At 42.5% G+C, this 24,256-nt stretch overlaps 1 protein-coding gene across 4 annotated transcripts in view; it reads left to right on the top strand.

The window, feature by feature from the left end:
- Window positions 1–21,459, top strand: part of piwil2 (piwi-like RNA-mediated gene silencing 2) — a 36,124-nt gene extending 14,665 nt beyond the window's left edge. For all 4 annotated transcript variants that reach the window (XM_052461706.1, XM_052461707.1, XM_052461704.1 and 1 more), the window contains 11 exons: window positions 218–310; window positions 578–718; window positions 7,763–7,876; window positions 8,334–8,522; window positions 8,925–9,026; window positions 11,521–11,637; window positions 13,044–13,132; window positions 13,488–13,593; window positions 19,332–19,585; window positions 20,062–20,169; window positions 20,378–21,459. In XM_052461706.1, coding sequence (XP_052317666.1) covers window positions 218–310; window positions 578–718; window positions 7,763–7,876; window positions 8,334–8,522; window positions 8,925–9,026; window positions 11,521–11,637; window positions 13,044–13,132; window positions 13,488–13,593; window positions 19,332–19,585; window positions 20,062–20,169; window positions 20,378–20,534 — 1,470 coding nt within the window. In that variant the 3' untranslated portion in view covers window positions 20,535–21,459. The remainder of the gene's footprint in view (window positions 1–217; window positions 311–577; window positions 719–7,762; window positions 7,877–8,333; window positions 8,523–8,924; window positions 9,027–11,520; window positions 11,638–13,043; window positions 13,133–13,487; window positions 13,594–19,331; window positions 19,586–20,061; window positions 20,170–20,377) is intronic.
- The last annotated feature ends 2,797 nt before the right edge of the window (window positions 21,460–24,256 follow it).

Genomic DNA, 24,256 nt, shown 5'->3' with positions numbered 1-24,256 from the left:
CCTTGTCTTTCCTCACACACCCAACTACCCTGTAACAAAGTACTTGTCTGTATCTTTGTAACAGAATGACACCTTGTGGCTTGAGTCTGTATTCATTACGTCTTTATGTTCTACTATCACACATGCTTTGTAGTCATTTAAGTTTTTGAGTTGGAGCCATTTTCTCCATAAAGATACAATATACATTATGTTTAATTGTGTGTTTTTGTCTTAACAGCAAGTCATAACCGGCGAGATCCTGCTTCTGCCAGAGCTCTCCTTTATGACTGGAATCCCTGACAAAATGAGAAAGGATTTCCGCGCCATGAAGGTAAAGTCATTGTCGGCAATGAATTCTCCCTGGGGAGTGTTCTATGACATCCACTGTACATGAAGGCAACACAGTGATTTGATAGCAATAGTAACCAGCCAATTTTTCTATCAAAGACTGCGCTTGATTTTGTTTTCCTGGCGCAATGAAATCAAAATGAAATAGGGGGGGGGCAAATTAGATTTGTACCCAGAAACGTCACATAGTAACTGGGGCGGAAAGTCTAGTACTGTATAGATTCTGAAAGTGCCGGTTTTACCGTCCCAGGACTTGACGATGCACATCAATGTGAGTAGTGAGCAGCACACTCACTCCCTGAAGCAGCTCCTGAAGAACATCAACACCAACCCAGAGGCCCAGACAGAACTGGCACGCTGGGGGCTGGAGATCAGTCAAGACATCCTGGTGGTGAGTATACACTGCACAATCAAACAAAACATATCATTTATCTCGGAGACAAATGAGTTGTGTAGCTAAAGTCGCACATAGAAAGACACAATTAACATTTATTTATCTGGTGGTGAGTAGGTTGGGGCGGTATTCAGATTTTCTTACCGTTCCTGAACCATACTGGGGTATACGGCAGTGTACACAAGGGGTGCTATTTCTTTCCAATTAGAAAAAAAACAACAGCACAAAAAATAATAAGTCATCAGGGATCTTGATCCAGGAGGGGATTATTTATCTCTGCTGTAACCAAGAAGCTTGATCTGGCATGCTAGCTGCTTACCTAGAAAGCTAGCAAACCAAATGCATAGCTGGAGCCCTGAGCTGGAGATAATTTATTTGGCGGTATTTCAAAATACCCCATTATACGGTATACCGCCCAAGCCTAGTGGTGAGTAGGGTGACCACATTCCCGGATTATACGGGTCAGTCCCACATTTTGGCCCTTTGTCCGACGACCAACAAGCATGTCCTCACAGCAACTTGCCCAAGCCTTCCCCATTTCTCCTTCATCCAAATCCAGATAGCTGATGTTCTGAAATAAATCTGGATCCCTACAATTCAGCTGGGCTAGACAATCTGGACCCTCTCTTTCTAAAATTATCTGCCGCAATTGTTGCAACCCCTATTACTAGCCTGTTCAACCTCTCTTTCGTATTGTCTGAGACCTCCAAGATTGAAAGCTGCTGCGGTCATCCCCCTCTTCAAAGGGGGTGACACTCTAGACCCAAACTATTAGACCTCTATCTATCCTACCCTGCCTTTCTAAGGTCTTCGAAAGCCAAGTTAACAAACGGATCACCGACCATTTCGAATCCCACCGTACCTTCTCCTCTATGCAATCTCTTTTACGAGCTGGTCATGGGTGCACCTCAGTCACGCTCAAGGTCCTAAACGATATCTTAACCGTCATCGATAAAACAATGCTGTGCAGCTGTATTCATTGACCTGGCCAAGGCTTTCGACTCTGTCAATCACCACATCCTCATCGGCAGACTCGATAGCCTTGGTTTCTCAAATGATTGCCTCGCCTGGTTCACCAACTACTTCTCTGATAGAGTTCAGTGTGTCAAATCGGAGGGTCTATTGTCCGGGCCTCTGGCAGTCTCTATGGGGGTGCCACAGGGTTCTATTCTTCGACCGACTCTCTTTTCTGTATTCATCAATGATGTCGCTCTTGCTGCTAGCGAGTCTCTGATCCACCTACGCAGACAACACCATTCTGTGTACTTCTGGCCCTTCTTTGGACACTGTGTTAACAACCCTCCAGGCGAGCTTCAATGCCATACAACTCTCCTTCCGTGGCCTCCAATTGCTCTTAAATACAAGTAAACTAAATGCATACTCTTAAACCGATCTCTGCCTGCACCTGCCCGCCTGTCCAACATCACTACTCTGGACGGCTCTGACTTAGAATATGTGGACAAATACCTAGGTGTCTGGTTAGACTGTAAACTCTCCTTCTAGACTTACATCAAACATCTCCAATCCAAAGTTAAATCTAGAATTGGCTTCCTATTTTGCAACAAAGCATCCTTCACTCATGCTGCCAAACATACCTTTGTAAAACTGACCATCCTACCAATCCTCGACTTCGGCGATGTCATTTACAAAATAGCTTCCAATACCCTACTCAATAAATTGGATGCAGTCTATCACAGTGCCATCTGTTTTGTCACCAAAGCCCCATACACTACCCACCACTGTGACCTGTGTGCTCTCGTTGGCTGGCCCTCGCTTCATATTCGTCGCCAAACCCACTGGCTCCAGGTCATCTATAAGTCTTTGCTAGGTAAAGCCCCGCCTTATCTCAGCTCACTGGTCACCATAGCAGCACCCACCCGTAGCACTCGCTCGCTCCAGCAGGTACATTTCACTGATCACCCCCAAAGCCAATTCCTCCTTTGGCCTCCTTTCCTTCCAGTTCTCTGCTGCCAATGACTGGAATGAATTGCAAAAATCACTGAAGCTGGAGTCTCATATCTCCCTCTAACTTTAAGCACCAGCTGTCAGAGCAGCTCACAGATCATTGCACCTGTACAAAGCCCATCTGTAAATAGCCCATCCAACTACCTCATCCCATATTGTTATAAAAAATGTTTTGCTCCTTTGCACCCCCCTATCTTTAATTACACGTTCTTCTGCACATCTATCACACCAGTGTTTAATTGCTAAATTGTAATTACTTCACCACCATGCCCTATTTATTGCTTTACCTCCCTAATCTTACCTCATTTGCACACACTTTATATCGTTTTTTTCCCCTATTGTGTTATTGACTCTACATTTGTTTATTCCATGTGTAACTCTGTGTTGTTTGTGTCACACTGCTTTGCTTTATCTTGGCCAGGTCGCAGTTGCAAATGAGAACTTATTCTCAACTGGCCTACCTGGTTAAATAAAGGTGATTTAAAAAAATAAAAAAAAATGCAATCAATTCATACACCACAAATTTGGAAAAAAAGGTACATTTGTCCCATATTTCAGTCAGACAATCCTACCCGTCTTTTGCAGTCACGTTGCGTTTATGAAAGCACACTATATATACAGATGTGTGTGGACAGCCCTTCAAATTAGTGGATTTGGCTGTTTCATTGCTGACAGGTGTATAAAATTGAGCACACAGCCATGCAATCTCCATAGACAAACCATTGCCACCTTTCCAACAAGTCAGTTGGTAAAATGTCTGCACTGCTAGAGCGGTCTCCCTGTCAACTGTAAGTGCTGTTAATGTGAAGTGGAAACATCAACGGCTCAGCCGCGAAGTGGTAGGCCACATAAGCTCACAGAATGCTGAAGCACGTAGTGCGTAAAAATGGTCTTTCTTCAGTTGCAACACTAACTACAGAGTTCCAAATTGCCTTGAAGCAACATCAGCACAAGAACTGTTTGTCGGAAGCTTAATGAAATTGATTTCCATGGCCAAGCTGCCGCACACAACTACTACTACTACTACTAATAACTACTATTTAAAAAAAATCTGCTTCTAAAGATATACAGTAATTTCGTCAAACTTGCGAAGCTCTCGTGCTCATTAGTTGCTCTTTCAACATATTTGCTTCTACTTCATTCAATCCTGTTAAGTCTAAGTAGATTTTTAAAAATCTACCAGCCACTCAGATTTTTTTACCAGCTAAAATATTTTTTCATAGTTAAGTACAAAAAAAAACAGATGAGCATGCTTTCGTAAACAAGAAATGTATTAGTAAGAAGTAATGTGGTGTAATGCTTAATTTCATTTTTTTGTGAGCGGAGTCTTTCAATAATCAAAATATCAATATTCAGATGCCCCTTTAAGGCCGGGAGGTTACCTTCTTAACGTTGCCACTGGAGTCTGTGTGAGATTTGGAATCTGACTAGGATGTCTGTTCGCTATCAATTGATGCAGTCGACTCTAACGTTTGAAAAACAACTGAAATTGTGAACAAAATCTAAAAAGCCCCCAAAAATCACGAGGACAAAGTCTCACTTAGTAGACTGTCAAGTAAACTAGACCAACTTTTATGCATGTGCCAGTGCCTCAAAATGATTATCACCACTCATTGCGCACATATCCTATGCAAGGGCAGTTTATGCTCGAGATGAGAAAGGATTTGTATATCTTTGTGCAATTAGCAGCTATGAAACAAAAGGGCAGGAATACTTAAACAGCTACCGCAGCATTGTTCTAACTCGCACGTGCTCATACTTTTGACAATTTTTCTTTGTAATGTAATGCTCTCAATGTAGAGCCCTGCAAATTGACCACCCACCAACGTGGCTGGTGAAATAGACATTCTTACCCGCCAATAACTAAACCTACCCACATTTGCAGGTTTTCATTTTATGCCTTGGTATAACGTCACTGTTACACCAAAAACACCACCACATTTCTTATATGATTTTAGAAAAATTATGTAATGTGGCCAAAACTCAACAGTGCGGACCACTAGGCAGAATATGCTTTGATTGAAACAAAATAAAGGTGTTAAAGTATATAGCCTCCCATCTACTACACTGACCCGCAATGTCCTGCAAAATCATCTTGTTGTCATGCTTTTGGGTATTTTAAATGTGGTCACCCTAGTGGTGAGACTCCACACAGCTCATTACATAATAAACAACATTCTCACTCACACATTTTTCAAAAATGTCCGGGTACTGGATCGTCATTAGTGAAATCCATTGACGGTAAATGAACGAGGTCAGTCGTGTGTTAAATTAAATTCACAGTTTATGATTACTATGAAATTTAATGAAGTTCTTCTGGTCCTTAATCACTTGCTATGGTTAGGTCTATTGGGCTTGTCCTGTATGCAGAAAGGTTACCAGCACAGCTCCCAGGGTCCACGTTGAAGCTGAGTTTAGCCTTCGAAAAACAACTTAGAACTGTGAAAAACAGGGCAACATTTAAACGTTGTTGTCCCCCATGAATGATGTAGCGCCCCCCTTGGGCCAATCAGTGTAATTTTGTAAATGGTGGATCTCTATGGCAAGACCCAACTTTCGTCAAAATCGGGCCAGTGGTGTCTGAGATTGCAATGGTCAGCTAGACTTATATCCCTGAGCATGTGTGCCATATTTCATCTCACTGAATAAAACAGATCCAAGAGATATAAGCATGTGCCTGTTATAACACCACCGTGTTGTCGATATGAATGTTTGTTGTATATGTTGAGTCTTGAGTGTTTGCAACTTGTGTACCAAATGTTGTTATAGTACTAATATCCTTGACTGATTTATGTGCCAGACCACACTCATGTTGTTTTAGGTACTAGCCTGGCAAGGATTACATTGAGACTTTTGTCCATAGGTGCCACATATCAATAGTGTTTTAAGTGTGTTTTTTTTACAACTTTTTCAATTCCATCATGTCGCACCTTATGGGACCCTGAGGAAAACATGTTCCTCGTGAGGAGAGGGACCTATGTACCGAATTTCATGACTTTAGGTCAAACAGCGTTTCGGGTGTGACCTTTCAGATTTAGCATTTTCAATCGCTTGTTATAGCACCACCATCTGGCCAATTAGAGTAATTTTGTAAAATGCCAGATCTCTGTGGCAAGACTCTCCAAAGTTGAGTCAAAATTGGGCTAGTGCTGTCTCAGATATCGCGTGTGACGAACGAACGTACTAACGGACATAGACGGATCCACAGTCCCCACCCTGATTTTCATCTTGGGGACAAACCGCTTCTCACTTAATGTTTACCCACAAGAGCATATCATAAATTGTCTAAAACCTGCTTTTAAAAGTCAAGTAATTAAAAGCAATTCCCAGGGGTGAATCTCAGTTGATTAACAATTTGCAGTGACCTGCTTGCATCTCCTAATGGGTTAGAATAGCTCTTAATGGGTTAATAAGTCTCCTAAAAATACATACCTGGTGAGTTAATCAGACTCCCGGGTAAAGAATGTTTATACAGAGCTCTTACCCTGACTCCTTAACCACGGTAGTATATATCCACTACTCTCCGGTTTTACTTTTCCCCATGCTGGAGACGTTTTATGCATACAGGCTCACATACCTTTCTTTGTGTAACTATAAAAGTAGTCAAGTAATAAAAGCAATTCCCAGGAGTAAATCTCAGTTGATAAGAAAGATGGTGTTTTCCACTAGCACCGGCTGTCGACTATACAGCCGATTACGGACTCATTTTCAGCTGGCTACTTTTTCCACTTAAATTAAAAGGCAACTTTTCAATTCTCTTCAGACAAAAACTAATGCTATTTTTATTTGAGCAAAATGAATGACCGTTCATTCAAGCACCACCACGCTCCCGCAAGTCCCAAATACCTGAGCATACATGAGTTGATGCCTTCACACAGCACATGCAAGCTGTCTTGAGCAAAAAGCGCCCATAAATCTACTCACGGAGCTTATTTATTTTAGGGAAAGTGATTTACAGAAGTAAACCTTCAATAGTGAACATACTAGCAATATGATGGCTACTGTGGATAGTCTGCAAAAAGATGCCTAGCATTAGTCTTGGCTAGCCTACTGTAGCCATGTAGATATCTATCTGGAATGTTTGTCTTAGAGGCAGTGTTCTATTTTCAAAACTTCTCAAAATGACATGCTTTTGAAGCAAAAATGTACGCAATTAATACAACGCGATTCTAAAGAATAGAGTAGGCTTGTAATTGCTAAATTATTACATAGCATCTTAATACATATCATAATAACCAAATATGGCCTATTAATAGCTGAATATAGAGCGAAAGCATGCTATAGGTCCTGCATGACCCCAATGCATTTAAGAACTATACTATGTCTGGACCAGTGAAAGTGATGTTCGGGCATGTAGCGTAGTTATTATATGTCCAAGGTATCGCATTGGTGCAAGTTAACCAAAGATCTCATTTGTATTTCCGATATGCAGTCCATCAGGATTTGCCAGACTGGTGTTTTTAAGTGAATAACTCGGCAGTAGCCTACCAAGTCGCATCGGTAAGACGTTCATTTAGCTTCCTAATTTGCATACTGGTATGCTTTTTAGCAATTATCTGCAGATAAATTGTTGAAAAAAAATTGAAGATGGTGAATCCTCCTCACTGCAGGAACAATAGGTAGGCTAGTTGAGAGTGGTTCAAAATATGATAAAAGGAAATGGATTGAATGGTTCTAATGATACTTATCTGGGATTTTCAAAGAATATTGGTTTTACCTGTATTGCAGATAGCTGAGAAAATGCCTCTTAAAAGCCTGTGGAAGTCAGCAGACTCATACAGGATTATTTAAATGCCCAGTGCAGTCAAATACATTTTCCATGTGTTTTATATCATATTGTACAAGAGCTGATTTTAAAATAACTGTAAAAGTGTGAAAAAATGTGATTAGTGTTATTTGGTGATAGTTGCTGGACTACAATCTAGCATCAGAATGAGCAGAGGCCACCAAAATAGAGCTTGTTTGGCAAAAATGGTGGGTCGGGGGGCCTATTTATTTTACACACACGCTATGGCTAGGGTGATAACCGGGGGGGTGCTTGTGGAAACTTGAACTATTCTCTGTTGTTCCATCCAGACTATAGGAAGAATTCTGCCTCTGGAGACCATCTGTCTGCAGTCAGTGTCCTTTGTCACCGGAGCTGATGTCAGCTGGTCCAGGGAGGTTATCAGGGATGCTTCTATCAGTTGTGTGAGTCTCACGGTCAAAGGGTCAAGTACAGCACACTAATGATGTCAGGAGAATGACTACGGTAGCTTACTATAATTTGTGTCTGTATTGCAGTCTGTTTTAGGTTTGATTTAAGGATATCAGTCTCCTACGCAGTCACTTTAAACGTTTTGATTTAGTTGAAGAAAAAGAAACTGAAGAATCAAGAAAACAGCCTGGCTCTGGCCAATCATAGTGCACTATATGGGGCGGCAGGGTAGCCTAGTGGTCAGAGTGTTGGACTAGTAACCGAAAGGTTGCAAGTTCAAATCCCCGAGCTGAACAGGCAGTTAACCCACTGTTCCTAGGCCGTCATTGAAAATAAGAATTTGTTCTTAACTGACTTGCCTAGTTAAATAAAGGTAAAATAAACAAATATAGGGAATAATGCCATTTCAGTCTCACACTTCTCTGGCCCGTTCTGTTGTTTTTCTCTCAGATCCCCATGAACTGTTGGGCCATTTTCTACCCTCGGCGCTGTGCTGAGCAGGCCGAGGAGCTAGTGTCCTGCTTTGGGAAGGTGGCCGGACCTATGGGCCTGAGGCTGGATCGGCCCATCCGCGTGGAGCTGAAGGACGACCGCACCGAGACCTACGTCAAGAGCATCCACTCCCAGCTCACTAGTGAGGTAGGACATGACACTACTGCCTCTGAGCACCTTAGAACAGTCATTTTTTGTGATCAATTGTTGTTATTGAGTCACAGAAGCTGTATAGGCGATGAAGAGAAATACAGTAAAAATGTTCTGAAATATCTTCCCAACCTCTCTTACAGCCCAAACCTTTGAGCTTACTTCAAACATTTGACTAATAAAAATGTGGAAGTTAGTTTGTTTCTCAAATGTATCTCAACTTTGTGGTTATTTCTATGATGATGTTTGAGTTATTCATATCAGTAATACATAAACGCTGGTGGTAGGGAGATTTGTCCTTTCATTCTAAAGCGCTTTGATGTGGAAAAGCACTATATAAATCCAATTAATTATGAATGTATTATGAGCTTTCTCTTTTTACCTTGGCCCATTTTTCAGCCCAATGTGCAGTTGGTAGTGTGCATTATGACAGGCAACAGAGACGACCTCTACAGTGCCATCAAGAAGCTGTGCTGCGTCCAGAGTCCCGTGCCCTCTCAGGTTAATTCTGCCACACCTCGAAACAATTCACTATTGATCTTCATTTAGCCAAGATTGTCCACTCTGCAACAAACACACAACATACAGTAAACTTACAAAAAATAACATGGCTAGGTGCCAGCACTGTTTTTCATAACCTACACCTCGGCAGTGGTAGAAAAAGTTGTCAAAGTTGAGAAAAAGTAAAGATACCTTAATTGGAAATGACTCAAGTAAAACTCACCCAGTAAAATACTACGTAAGTAAAAGTCTAATTATTTGGTTTTAAATATACTTAAGTATCATAAGTAAATGTAATTGCTAAAATATGCTTAAATATCAAAAGTAACGCATAAATAATTTCAAGTTCTTTATATTAAACAAAACAGACAGCAATATATATACACTGCTCAAAAAAATAAAGGGAACACAATGTAACTCCAAGTCAATCACACTTCTGTGAAATCAAACTGTCCACTTAGGAAGCAACACTGACAATAAATTTCACATGCTGTTGTGCAAATGGAATAGACAACAGGTGGAAATTATAGGCAATTAGCAAGACACTCCCAATAAAGGAGTGGTTCTGCAGGTGGCAACCACAGACCACTTCTCAGTTCCTATGCTTCCTGGCTGATGTTTTGGTCACTTTTGAATGCTGGTGGTGCTTTCACTCTAGTGGTAGCATGAGACGGAGTCTACAACCTACACAAGTGGCTCAGGTAGTGCAGCTCATCCAGGATGGCACATCAATGCGAGCTGTGGCAAGAAGGTTTGCTGTGTCTGTCAGCGTAGTGTCCAGAGCATGGAGGCGCTACCAGGAGACAGGCCAGTACATCAGGAGATGTGGAGGAGGCCGTAGGAGGGCAACAGGACCGCTACCTCCGCCTTTGTGCAAGGAGGAGCACTGCCAGAGCCCTGCAAAATGACCTCCAGCAGGCCACAAATGTGCATGTGTCTGCTCAAACGGTCAGAAACAGACTCCATGAGGGTGGCATGAAGACCCGACGTCCACAGGCGGGGGTTGTGCTTACAGCCCAACACTACAGGACGTTGGCATTTGCCAGAGAACACCAAGATTGGCAAGTTCGCCACTGGCGCTCTGTGCTCTTCACAGATGAAAGCAGGTTCACACTGAGCACGTGACAAGAGTCTGGAGACGCCGTGGAGAACGTTCTGCTGCCTGCAACATCCTCCAGCATGACCGGTTTGGCGGTGGGTCAGTCATGGTGTGGGGTGGCATTTCTTTGGGGGGCCGCACAGCCCTCCATGTGCTCGCCAGAGGTAGCCTGACTGCCATTAGGGACCGAGATGAGATCCTCAGACCCCTTGTGAGACCATATGCTGGTGCGGTTGGCCCTGGGTTCCTCCTAATGCAAGACAATGCTAGACCTCATGTGACTGGAGTGTGTCAGCAGTTCCTGCAAGAGGAAGGCATTGATGCTATGGACTGGCCTGCCCGTTCCCCAGAACTGAATCCAATTGAGCACATCTGGGACATCATGTCTCGTTCCATCTACCAATGCTACGTTGCACCGCAGACTGTCCAGGAGTTGGCAGATGCTTTAGTCCAGGTCTGGGAGGAGATCACTCAGGAGACCATCCGTGACCTCATCAGGAGCATGCCCAGGCGTTGTAGGGAGGTCATACAGGCACGGGGAGGCCACACACACTACTGAGCCCCATTCTGACTTGTTTTAATGACATTACATCAAAGTTGGATCAGCCTGTAGTCTGGTTTTCCACTTTAATTTTGAGTGTCACTCAAAATCCAGACCTCCATGGGTTAATAAATTTGATTTCTATTGATCATTTTTGTGATTTTGTTGTCAGCACATTCAACTATGTAAAGAAAAAAGTATTTAATAAGAATATTTCATTCATTCAGATCTAGGATGTGTTATTTTAGTGTTCCCTTTATTTTTTCAGCAGTGTATATATATATTTTAATTTACGGATAGCCAGTGGCACACTCCCAACACTCAGGCATAATTTACAGACGACGCATGTGTGTTTGCTGAGTCCGCCAACTCGCATGCAGTATGGATCTCTTAATAAGTGAGTTAATGGGCGGCAGCGTAGCCTAGTGGTTAGAGCGTTGGACTAGTAACCGGAAGGCTGCGAGTTCAAACCCCCGAGCTGACAATGTACAAATCTGTCGTTCTGCCCCTGAACAGGCAGTTAACCCACTGTTCCCAGGCCGTCATTGAAAATAAGAATATGTTCTTAACTGACTTGCCTGGTTAAATAAGGGTGTTAGGGGAAAGTGTATAGAGTATATAGTACATAGTACATTATTTTCTTTAAGTGTGAAGTAAAAGCAAAATTTATATAAATGTAAAGTCGAGAGACCCATAAAAACTGCTTAGGTAGGGCTACTTTACACCACTAACTCAGGTCCTATAAGATCTGTGAATACTAAAGGTGTAAGGTTCAGGGAAAGAGGCAAGGAACCAAAAGGTTTATCAACTGCCTAAAGCAAAAATGAAAAATGTAAATTTCTTTGGCTTTGTAGGCCATTAACGTCCGGACCATCTCCCAACCCCAAAAGCTGAGGAGCGTAGCCCAGAAAATCCTGCTGCAGATGAACTGCAAACTGGGAGGAGAGCTGTGGACCGTGAACGTCCCTCTGGTTAGTGATATATTTTTAGCTACTGGTAAGGTTTTGGCTGATGTTGACTATGTTTGGGTGTAGGGATGCTGTGTCCACTAGATGGAGACAGTGAGACATGCAAGTCAGAATTAAAGCTTTGCATAAGATAAAGCGAGACACAATCAGGAATTCAGAACAAGTCACAAATACCTTATTTTATAGTGTAATGTACAAAATTAACACCAATTTACCCATAAAGAAAGTGACACACAACTGCCAAGGGGATAATATAAAACAAGTAGAGTTTATAATGCAAAATTACTTTTTCAGTAAGCTAAGAGGTTTTATTTTTGTCAAGTCAGCTGTTTAAAAAATGTACTTGCAACTCACGGTTCTGGTAAAGGCAGGGCGCCTCATTTTACTCTTTTGGAGGGGGTACCGGAGGAGAGATGTGACCAGGATTGTGTGTTGCCATCGACAGCTACAGGTTGTAGGACCCTATAAAATTCTTGTTGCGGAAAACTTGGATGGAATCCAGACATTAAAACGGAAGTCGAAATATTCCAAATGTATTGAACTTAGTAGGAAATAAACTAAATGTAATTTTTATCATAAAACATGAATAATATGCACCAGTGATTTGTATTTTCTTTCAACTTTCGGAAGAGGCAACGGCACAGGAATGCCCTGGCTCTGACTGCACAGGAATGCCCTGGCTCTGACTGCACAGGAATGCCCTGGCTCTGACTGCACAGGAATGCCCTGGCTCTGACTGCACAGGAATGCCCTGGCTCTGACTGCACAGGAATGCCCTGGCTCTGACTGCACAGGAATGCCCTGGCTCTGACTGCACAGGAATGCCCTGGCTCTGACTGCACAGGAATGCCATGGCTCTGACTGCACAGGAATGCCATGGCTCTGACTGCACAGGAATGCCCCTGTGTGTGTTTGTCTACCACTTTGTGTTGCTGTTAGCGATGATGCTAACTGAATGACAACCGTCTTCTGGTAGATCGAAAGGCTTTCCCTAAACCTTCTCAATTAAATGTTAACTAGGAATTAGCCTATGCCCACCTGGCAGAAGGATATCATGATTATTTGCATCGATCCATTGGCCATTTGTTTAGCAAATTCTGCAATCACATGAGCGCTACAGAAACATAAGTAACAATGCTAACCAAACAATGGTCTCTGGCTGATGTGCAGTTGATTTAAAGGGTAACTACACCCCAAAATCTACATTTCTCAACCTTAACCTCAAAAGTGGTCTCTTGAGGTGGTTTAAGCGTTGTTGTGGACTTAGAACATCCAATTTGGTTGTTTTTCTATTAAACAGAAGGGGGGTTGTCAATAAGTGATTGAGTTCAAGTGGATTTATCCAGCTGTTAGAATTCCTGTTTTAGTTTGGTGTTTTTAGCGCCTGTCTTTGCTTTACGTTGTAACAGAAACATCTGATGGTGATTGGAGTGGACGTCCATCACGACACCAGCAAGAAGAACAGATCAGTCATGGGCTTCGTCGCCAGCCTGAATAGGTAAACACGCCCCCTAAAAGACACACCGCACAGTAACATATCAGTGAATGCAATTAACTTACTTGATGGCTTTTCTGAGTAATTATGGCTGTATCCCAAATGGCACCCTATTCCCTATATCAGGGATGGGCAAATTTCATGGGAGTGGGGGCAACAAAAAATCTGAACTGATGAGGGGCCACAGTGGCTTGTGGGTCTGTGTACCCACACATGCAGCCAGAGCCAGACCTAGCCTTTTGGGGTTTAGATGGCTACCCTATATAGTGTACTACTTTTTACCAGGCCCCAAAGGGTGCACTATATAGAGTGTTATTTGGGATTCAACCTATGACATTTCCTCCTATTCCTCACTCAGCCTGCTGACTAGGTGGTACTCCAGAGTGACCTTCCAGATGCCCAACGAGGAGATCATCAACGGGTTCAGAGTGTGTCTGCTGGCTGCACTGCAGAAATACTATGAGGTGACTGTTTTAAAATAGGCCTACTATGCGTTGAGGCCTTTATTTATTTTTAACACAGTGTACTAAAGACCTTTCAGCCTGGGATTTTTTTATATATATACACTACCGGTCAAAGGTTTTAAACACCTACTCATTCAAAGGTTTTTCTTTATCTTTACTATTTTCTACGTTGTAGAATAATAGTGAAGACATAAAAACTATGAAATAACACATAATGGAATCATGTAGTAACCAAAAAGTTGTTAAACAAATCAAAATATATTTTATATTTGCGATTCTTCAAATAGACACTCTTTGCCTTGATGACAGCTTTGCACACTCTTGGCGTTCTCTCAACCAGCTTCACTTGGAATGCTTTTCCAACAGTCTTGAATGAGTTCCCAAATATGCTAAGCACTTGTTGGCTGTTTTTCCTTCACTCTGCGGTCCGACTCATCCCAAACCATCTCAATATGGTTGAGGTCAGGGTGATTGTGGAGGCCAGGTCATCTGATGCAGCACTCCACCACTCTCTTTCTTGGTCAAAGCCCTTACACAGCCTGGAGGTTTGTTGGGTCATTGTCCTGTTGAAAAACAAATCATAGTCCCACTAAGCCCAAACCAAATGGGATGGTGTAACCCTTCAGAATGCTGTGGTAGCCATAGTGGTTAATTGTGCCTTGAATTCTAAATAAATCACAGACGATGTCATCAGCAAAGCACCATAACACCACCTCCTCCCATGCTTTACGGTGGGAAATACACATGCGGAGATCGTCTGTTCACCCACACCGTGTCTCACAAAGACACGTGGTTGGACCCAAAAATATCCAATTTGGACTCCAGACCAAATGACCAATTTACACTGGTCTAATGTCCATTGCTCGTGTTTCTTGGGTCAAGCAAGTGTCTTCTTATTGGTGTCCTTTAATAGTGGTTTCTTTGCAGCAATTTGATCCTCTGAACAGTTGATGTTGATGTGTATGTTACTTGAAGCATTTATTTGGCCTGGAATTTCTGAGGCTGGTATCTCTAACAAACTTATCCTCTGCAGCAGCGGTAACTCTGGGTCTTTCTTTCCTGTGGCGGTCCTCATGAGAGCCAGTTTCATCATAGCGCTTGATGGTTTTTGTGACTGCACTTCGTACGTTCAAAGTTTTAGAAATGTTCTGTGTTGACTGACCTTAATGTCTTAAAGTAATGATGGACTGTCATTTCTCTTTGCTTATTTGAGCTGTTCTTGCCATAATATGGACTTGGTATTTTACCAAATCTTTTACCAATCTTCTGTATACCCCCCTACCTTGTCACAAAACAACTGATTGGCTCAAACGCACTAAGAAGGAAAGAAATTCCACAAATTCACTTTTAAGAAGGCACACCTGTTAATTGAAATGCATTCCAGGTGACTACCTCATGAAGTTGGTTGAGAGAATGCCAAGCGTGTGCAAAGCTGTCAAGGCAAAGGGTGGGTAATTTGAAGAATATCAAATACAAAATATATTTTGATTTGTTTAACACATTTTTGGTTACTGCATGATTCCATATGTGTTATTTCATAGTTTTGATGTATTCACTGTCATTCTACAATGTAGAAAATAGTCAAAATAAAGAGAACCCCTTGAATGATTATGTTTTCTAAAACTTTTGACCGTGTGTGTTCTCAAATCTAGTTACAGTAAAATAAAGATAGTTTTTACTGGCACTGGGCAATGGGTCTTTTCAATAAATAATGGTTCAGTCTTTTTGCTCTTTATCTATGGACGCGACCCAGTCGTTCATTATAAATGTTCCGTTGGCTGTCAACGTTCTTATCCATTGCTTGCTAGCTAGCCAACTACAGCTATCTTAGTCACATCAAAAAGTGCAGCCAGAATAACAGCAAAGTAGCTGCATTTGGGTAAGCTGTTTTTTAGTGACATTATTTTTTAGATACATACATAACAATGAAAAATGTGCTCATTTGTCAGGACACTGTTGTTTAGAGGAGCTAGCCACAACACAGCTAACACACTTAACTTTAAACTGAAGCTGGAAAGACTGCAAACTACCTGCACTTCGTTCCGTTTGACCTTTTTTCAATTTACATTACTTATATCCGTTAAAATGATGCCAGCTGATTCATGATTTCGACTGGTCTGTCTCATCCCAACTCCTGACACGTTCATTACTATGGGACAGCTGGAGATCGAATTTGAATATTGAAACAATGTTGCAAATGTCAGAGACAGACTGCAAGGTTTATACAAATCTCTGCTGTTAAACTAAATGTTAGTTTGAGATGATTTCTAGATGTTTTTTTTATAGTGGAGATCAAGTTTATAAATTGCCTGGCTGGTCTGATGAGACAATGGATTGCGCAGTCAGATGGAACAGAGTAAATATGATTTTTACGTCATAGATTTAGCCGGTGGTAACTTATAGAATAGACACCTGGAATGCTGTTTTTAACCAATCAAGATTAGACCCACCTGTTGTATAATGTTATACAATTATATAATTGTACATATAGTGCCTATTATAAACTGGGTGGTTTGCGCCCTGAATGCTGGTTGGATGACAGCTGTGGTATACCAGACCGTATACCACAGGTATGACAAAACATGTATTTTTCTTGCTCTAATTGCGTTGGTAACCAGTTTATAATAGCAATAAGGCACCTCAGGGATTTGTGGCATATGGCCAATATACCACGGCTAAGGGCTGTATCCAGGCACGTCTTGTGTCATGCATAAGAACAGCCCTTAGCCGTGGTATATTGGCCATGTACCACACCTCCTCATGCCTTATTCCTTAAATATAGAATCACATTTATTTATATAGCCCTTCTTACATCAGCTGATATCTCAAAGTGCTGTACAGAAACCCAGCCTAAAACCCCAAGCAGCAAGCAATGCAGGTGTAGAAGCACGGTGGCTAGGAAAAACTCCCTAGAAAGGCCAAAACCTAGAGGAACCAGGCTATGAGGGATGGCCAGTCCTTTTCTGGCTGTGCCGGGTGGAGATTATAACAGTACATGGCCAAGATGTTCTTAAATGACCAGCATGGTCAAATAATAATAATCACAGTAGTTGTCGAGGGTGCAACAAGTCATTACCTCAGGAGTAAATGTCAGTTGGCTTTTCATAGCCGATCATTCAGAGTACCTCTACCGCTCCTGCTGTCTCTAGAGAGTTGAAAACAGCAGGTCTGGGACAGGTAGCACGTCCGGTGAACAGGTCAGGGTTCCATAGCACCAGGCAGAACAGTTGAGACTGGAGCAGCAGCGAGGCCATGTGGACTGGGGACAGCAAGGAGTCATCATTCCAGGAAGTGTAGGGGCATGGTCCTAGGGCTCAGGTCCTCCGAGAGAGAATTAGAGAGAGCATACTTAAATTCACACAGGACACCGGATAAGACCGGAGAAGTACTCTAGATATAAAAGACTGACACTAGCCCGCCGACACATAAACTACTGCAGCATAAATACTGGAGGCTGAGACAGGAGAGGTTGGGAGACACTGTGGCCCCATCCGATGATACCCCCGGACAGGGCCAAACAGGCAGGATATAACCCCAACCACTTTGCCAAAGCACAGCCCCCACACCAATAGAGGGATATCTTCAACCACCAACTTACCATCCTGAGACAAAGCAGAGTATAGCCCACAAAGATCTCCGCCACGGCACAACCCAAGGGGGGGCACCAACCCAGACAGGAAGATAACGTCATTGACTCAACCACTCAAGTGACGCACCCCTCCTAGGGACAGCATGGAAGAGCACCAGTAAGCCAGAACCACCCCTCTCCCTAAAGAGTGTAAAAAAAGTAGGCCATTACCACTTTAAGAATTAATGATTTACTTGCCAATGCATTAATATTAAAACTATTATTATATTCTGAAATAAGTGAGAATGTGGCCTGACTAAATAGGTTGGATGCATGGGGATTTTTCTGTCGCATATGTGGCCCATACAGGCACACATAATAAAGCCATGAATAGCGGTAGCAATTTTGAATCTCGCCATTTCTTTTTTTATGAGAAAGTGACCAAAAACCCCTTCTTAATGGAAGGATTTGTATGGAAAGCCACGTTGAAACCAACATTGGATATTGTCTTCCTCATAATAACAGCACAGGTTTTACTTCAACAGAGTAGCGCAACGCCATTCAATTGAAGCGGTGGGAAACAAACCAAGGTGGGCACGTCTCTCACAAAAACGGATTTTAAAAGAAATCGCTGATAATTATAAGGGAACAGGAGAACTTATACATTTGTCTACAATAATTACAATAACATTTCAAGCATCAAATTGAAGGTAGGCCTATTCCAGTACTTGAATTTCTGATCTCCAAATTCAGGTTAAATTAGGCTACTTCAAGCCCCTTGCATTGTTTAAAATTGGAGGTGTAACATGGAAAACAAAATGCATTTGTCATTTTATTTCATTACCTGATCATGTTGTGAATAATCCCACTAGGCTATGTAATTTGTCATTATATCCAGAATAATTAATCGGAATAGTGTTGGGTGTTGCGCAATAGTCTTTCCTCGACAATTGTGTGCAGTAGGCTGTGTCCAGAAACAAATGAAAACATTAACATATTACCTTGATGCTTTCTGTTAAATCTAGGATATTAGATTGAACGTGGATCCAGGCACAACTGTCTTCACCGGTGTAACGAATGAGACACACATTATCAGGCCATTTTTCCAGCACTTGGACTGTTGCATCAGATGTGTGTCCATTTTCACTGCGTAACTAATCATCTGGACACCAAATGCGCATCCAACAAGTATTATGTATAATTGAAGAACCACTTTAATGACAGTATCGATTTTAGGTTTTAAGTATCAAGCAAGGTAAGGCGACAATTTGATTTAGGGGCATTTGATTTTGCAATCACATTTATTATTTTGGATTTGTTGAAACTATTTTCATTCGTAACGCAAGACACAAAATTTTACTGCATTTCCCGGATCTCTTTACAAAAAAACTGTCCTGACGGCTAGATCCAGGATTCTTACAAGTTCAATGTCTAATTTAACTGATTCGGCATGCTTTTCATCTGGATGTGAAAATACCGCCCCCAATCCCAGAGAGGTTAACTGATTTAATGCTTAATATATGATATAAGGACAACTTTGCCCTCCGTAAATGCAAGGACAGAAGAGTAATGTTTTATGTCATACAATTTTAGACAAATCCGTCAAGACATCAACCATGATAAAGGATTAAACCGGTTTTAAATCAACTCGTGAATCTTATGATCCCCATTATATCTTAATGTAATGACATTAAAAATGTTTGCTAATTATTATCAATGACTTATCAACAGCTACTGTATAGTTAGTTGTCCAGTGCAGGAAATCCTCACTGGTATCCTAGTTTTATAGAAAGACCCATATGCTAGTGAAAAATATGCCGTGACATCCAGTGGAACAGCCACTTTACAATAGTCTCCGGAAGGTGGTGATTGACTCCGCTGTCCTGGCGTCGTGAGGGAGTTTGCCCCCCAATGGTGGAACAAACTCCCTCACGACGCCAGGACAGCGGAGTCAATCACCACCTTCCGGAGACACCTGAAACCCCACCTCTTTAAGGAATACCTAGGATAGGATAAAGTAATCCTTCTCCCCCCTTAAAAGATTTAGATGCACTATTGTAAAGTGGCTGTTCCACTGGATGTCATAAGGTGAATGCACCAATTTGTAAGTCGCTCTGGATAAGAGCGTCTGCTAAATGACTTAAATGTAAATGTAAATTTGTTTTTCCAGGTGAACCATAACTTCCCGGAGAAGATTGTGGTATATCGGGACGGAGTGTCTGACGGCCAGCTGAAGACAGTGGAGCTGTATGAGATCCCTCAGCTGCTCAAGTGTTTTGAGACGTTCCCTAACTATGAGCCCAAGCTCGCCTTCATCGTGGTACAGAAACGTGTCAGCACCAACCTGTACTCCTGCTCCGGAGACCGCTTTGGAACGCCTCCGCCAGGAACTGTCCTGGACCACACAGTCACCAACAGGGAATGGTTAGTCCTGGCTCTGTCTTTAAGGGATACTTCAGGATTTTGGAAATGTGGCCTTTCATCTACTTCCCCAGAATCAGATGAACTCGTGGATACCATTTTTATGTTAGAGGTAGTTTCGTGAGCCAATGCTAACTAGCATTAGCGCAATGACTAGCATATACCCATAGACTTCCAGTCATTGCACTTAAGCTAGTTGGCATTGTGTCTTGAAACTACCTCAAACTTAATTAATTCTGGACACAGAGGCATAAAAATGGTATCCATGAGTTTATCTGACTGGGGAAATAGACAAAATCCTGAAGTATCACTTTAATGGAGCGTCATGCTGGTTCTCTTCCCCTTTCTCCTCCTCTGACCCTATCCATGGGGGGATGAACAAGTGCGTACTTCAGTGGAGAAGTGGACAGAATTAGGCTTAGGTCATCAGTTTTGTAACGCTTCATCATTTATCAAATTATTTATATTTCTCTCCCCAGGGTTGACTTCTATCTAATGGCGCATCACGTTCGACAGGGCTGTGGCCTGCCTACACACTACATCTCAGTCTACAACACAGCAAACCTCTCCCCAGACCACTTGCAAAGGTAATGTTAGATGTACAGTGAATTATGCCACCATAAATCTCTAGTTGGCAGTAAGGGCCAAATAGTATCTGCCAGTTTACATAACTCAGTTATTGTTGACTTTATACGTTGGTGGGTAGAGTGGATGTGTCACATGAAAGCCTGTCATTCTTGCAGCATTAACATATAACCTTGTTATAACACAATCTAACTCTTGGTCTCACTCTAGGCTGACCTTCAAAATGTGCCACATGTACTGGAATTGGCCCGGGACTATCCGAGTGCCCGCGCCGTGCAAGTATGCCCACAAACTGGCCTTCCTGTCGGGCCAGTATCTCCACTCAGAGCCAGCTATCCAGCTGGCAGACAAGCTGTACTTCCTCTAATGTGTGCCTCCTTAGGCTCAGCCCCTCTTAGAAGGAGCATACCAGTCTGCACAACAATTAACATGTCGCAACAGAGAAAGCCGTGAAGAAGAAGAGGAAAAATGGAAGGAGGAAAATAAATGAGAAAGGGGGAGGCTTTCACATTGACTTTTGGATCAGATAAAATATATTTTTTTGTTTTGTTTAGCAGCCAGTGTTCTAATGGTGTCTGACATAGACCCCCCCCACCCCCAGGCACTGTTGTCGTAGAAACTGTGTCCTATTGCAGGTGGTATGTTGGAATTTAGAAACAATGCTCTGTTTTTAAATTGAATCTATTTTTGCTACATGAAGTAAACCAACTAGGTATACACTGCCATTATAGGGCATCATTGTCAATGAGAGAAGACCATGATACTCTTTAAGATGGCGGCGTATAGATTGTTGGACTACTTCATGTAGCTAATTTAATAATGAAGGATTTCCTAAATTCCAATGTTCCCCCTGTAACTAGCTATGGGAGTTCAGAAAACACTGACTTGAGAATGAAGAAAGTATTGACTAATGGTTGAGTCAAAGATCCTGATTATGGCTACTGATTACTGCTACACATCAGCTTGTGCATGCCCTCAGACACAAGCTTTCTGCCGCTGAGGTTCGATTTTACATGGCTAACAGTTTGAGAGTTAAGAAATATAGCTGCTTTCAGTGCTTTGAGGAATGGGAACAAATGTTTATAAAACAAAAAAGGGCCAGTTTTCCACGGTTTGCATGACCCACGGAGACCAGAGGAGATTTTATTTTTGTGAAGTGATAGTGTGAAATTCAAGTCTGTTGTAATTTAATACAACCATAGTGGGTTTTATTTGTGTTGTCCTCTGTTTTGTTGCTCCAGATACATTGCTGTTGCAAATAAAACTGGTGTGTGTATGGGAAGTTTTCTTAAGTTTTTAGTCTTGTCTTTTTTTTCCTAGCTTTTTTGTGGGGCCATTCCCCAATTGTGCTGCATGTCCAAGTGATCAGAAAGCTGTCAATGAAATTGACTTAGTCTAGTAGACGTGCTGTCCCTTCTCTGTAGTTGTATATGTAACTAGGCACAGACCAGAACAATCAACAAAGTTATTTGCCATAACGCCGAAAGGTTATTGCTTCGAAAGCTACCAGCACAAACATGGAAGTCTTTCACTTTGACAGATATTACTGACTGATAGATAAATACTGGGCGCATGATTAAGTCACAGGAACTGTAAGGGCTGTTTTTGTTATTTTAATGCCCCCAACACTGGGGGGTGGATGGATGGAAATGACCATGTCATGGAAAATCTGATAGGAATGGAAAATCTGGTGTGACTGAATGATGGCTGAGGGACCAGGCTTGATGTTGCCACAGGGAAAGTGTCTGCCTTGGACCTCTGGTATCTAGTGCGATGGCATGAATCTCTATGGGAGGAGTTGACAGTAGGGATTGATCATTACCCCATAGTATGCACAGTAGGCCGGAGGTGTCAGTGGATGGAGCAGGCATGTGGGTGTTTGTAAGGGCAAAGTGAGATCAGTTTCAGGAGCTGAATGAGAAGGTGATGGCTCGGGTGGATATGAGAGGGGATGTGGATAGTATGAATAACTGGGTGAGAACAGCATTAGTGGGGGAAGCTCCTGAAGCTATACCTAAGAGTTCAGGGAGGAGGAAAGCAGTCCCGTGGTGGACAGAGGAGTGTGGGGCAATGGTGAGGAGTAGGAACAGGGCATTTCGAGTACTGAAAAGGACATCACTTCCAACATCTGATTCAGTATAAGCAGTCTCTGGTGAAGAGAACTATTTGTCAGACAAAGAGGTCATGTTGGCTTCGTTTGAAGTGTGACACCTGTGGGAGAAGTGTGGGGGATGATTAAAATGATTAAGAGGATGAGTGGGGTCAGAAGGGAGTGGGATTATCCAGTGTTGACGAGTGGGAAGGATGTGGCAGTAACAGATGAGAAGGCACTTGTCCATGTGCATAGCTAGGCAAATTTGTCAGAGGAGGGGGAGAGAGAGAACGAGAGAGGAGCGTGCTGGATAGGAGGATGTAGTAAATGATGTGTTGAATGCACCATTTACAATGGCAGAGGTGAAAAGGCCAAAAGGTAAGGTTGGGTTAACTTCACCTGGGAAAGATGAGATGTGCTATGTTATGTTTTCCCATCTTGGTGATGATGCACTAGATAAGGTATTGGTGTTGTACAACAGAGTATGGGAGAAGGGGAAACTACAAGGCAGTTGGAAGGAGACAGTAGTGGTACCAATCCGAAAGCCAGGGAAGGACCTAACAGGCTATCTGCCAGTAGCTTTAACATCACATGTATGTAAGATTATGGAACGTATGATTACGAAGAGGTTAACTTACTTTCTGGAGAGGTAATATCATCACATCAGAGTGGGGGAACTATGGACCCAGTTCTTTGCTTAGAATCCGAGGTCAGGAAGGCTCAGGTGAACTAGGAGACTGTTGTAGCTGTCTATTTTGATGTGGAAAAGGCATATGATATGTGGAAGGAGGAGTTTTAACCAAGCTTGATATTATGAGGGTAGGAGGAAGAACGTACACCTGGATAAAGGATTTCCTGTTTGAAGGTCTATCCAGGTGAGGGTGGGGAAGTCTCTATCAGGCATCTACCTGGTGGATAACGGTACACCGCAGGGAGTGTGATTAGTCCTATGTTCTCAATCATAATCAATTATGTTTACTCTCAGTTAAGGACAGATATTGGGAGGTTATTTGCAGAAGATGAGGCCTTATGGAAGAGGGGAAGAAATGGGCCATAGTCAGGAAGGTAAAGGAAACAAGTGATGTAGGTAGAGCGGTGGGTATTTATGTGGGAATTCAGGTTCTCTGTCGTGTAAACTCAGACAGTGTTCTTTAGCAGGAGGAAGGTGGGAGATGAGGTATGCTTGAGGTAATATAGGAAAAACTTGGAGACGATGGCAGTACAGCATATGGTTCGGCAGCCCGGACTTCATTGGAAAGACTAGATGTCATACCGGGGCAAGGACTTATGTAGTGGGGTGTTTCGGACCTCCCCAGTATCTGCACTCCCGGTGGAGATGGGGGATATGCCATTGCAGATTAGGAGACAGCAGCTGGCAATGAATTATTGGGTCCGCCTAAAAGGACATGGGGTGTCTCAGCCTGCGAAAGGGATTTTACAGGCATGCTGGGAACACGAGCGAAGACAATACAAGCTTTGGGTGGGTGGGTAATACCCAGGCGAAGGAGATGGGGTTGTGTGTGGAAGGGAGTTTAGTTAAATTGTAGCTATTCCTGTAAATCCACCATGGCTACTTTCACCTCCAGTAGTTGATCTAGAAGTGTTGGAGAGACTACAGAAAGATAGGGTGTTGATCCATCTGATTGGTTTGAGATGTCTGGATACTGTGTATCAGAATTTTGTGGCTATTTACACAGATGTTTCAAAAGATCCAAGGACAGGAAACACTTGGTCAGAATTTGTAGCGCAGGAATGTGGTGTGGCAGTCAGGAAACATTACAGATCATCTGGTTGTATATACGGCAGAGCTGATGGCCATACTGTTGGCCTTGCAGTGGGTGGAGGAAGTCAAACCAGACAGGGTAGTTATTTTCTCTGATTAATGTACAGTAAGTCTCCAATCGTTAAGCTCACGTAGCATACAATACCTGCTGTATGAGGTGCTACAAACCCATTGCAGGATTAGACAAATGAGTACAGATAAGATTTACTTCAGT

Source organism: Oncorhynchus keta, chromosome 14 (genome assembly GCF_023373465.1).
Source record: "Oncorhynchus keta strain PuntledgeMale-10-30-2019 chromosome 14, Oket_V2, whole genome shotgun sequence".
Taxonomy (NCBI): domain Eukaryota; kingdom Metazoa; phylum Chordata; class Actinopteri; order Salmoniformes; family Salmonidae; genus Oncorhynchus; species Oncorhynchus keta.
Note: the sequence above shows the minus strand (reverse complement) of the source record. Positions and strands in the feature narration are given on the sequence as shown.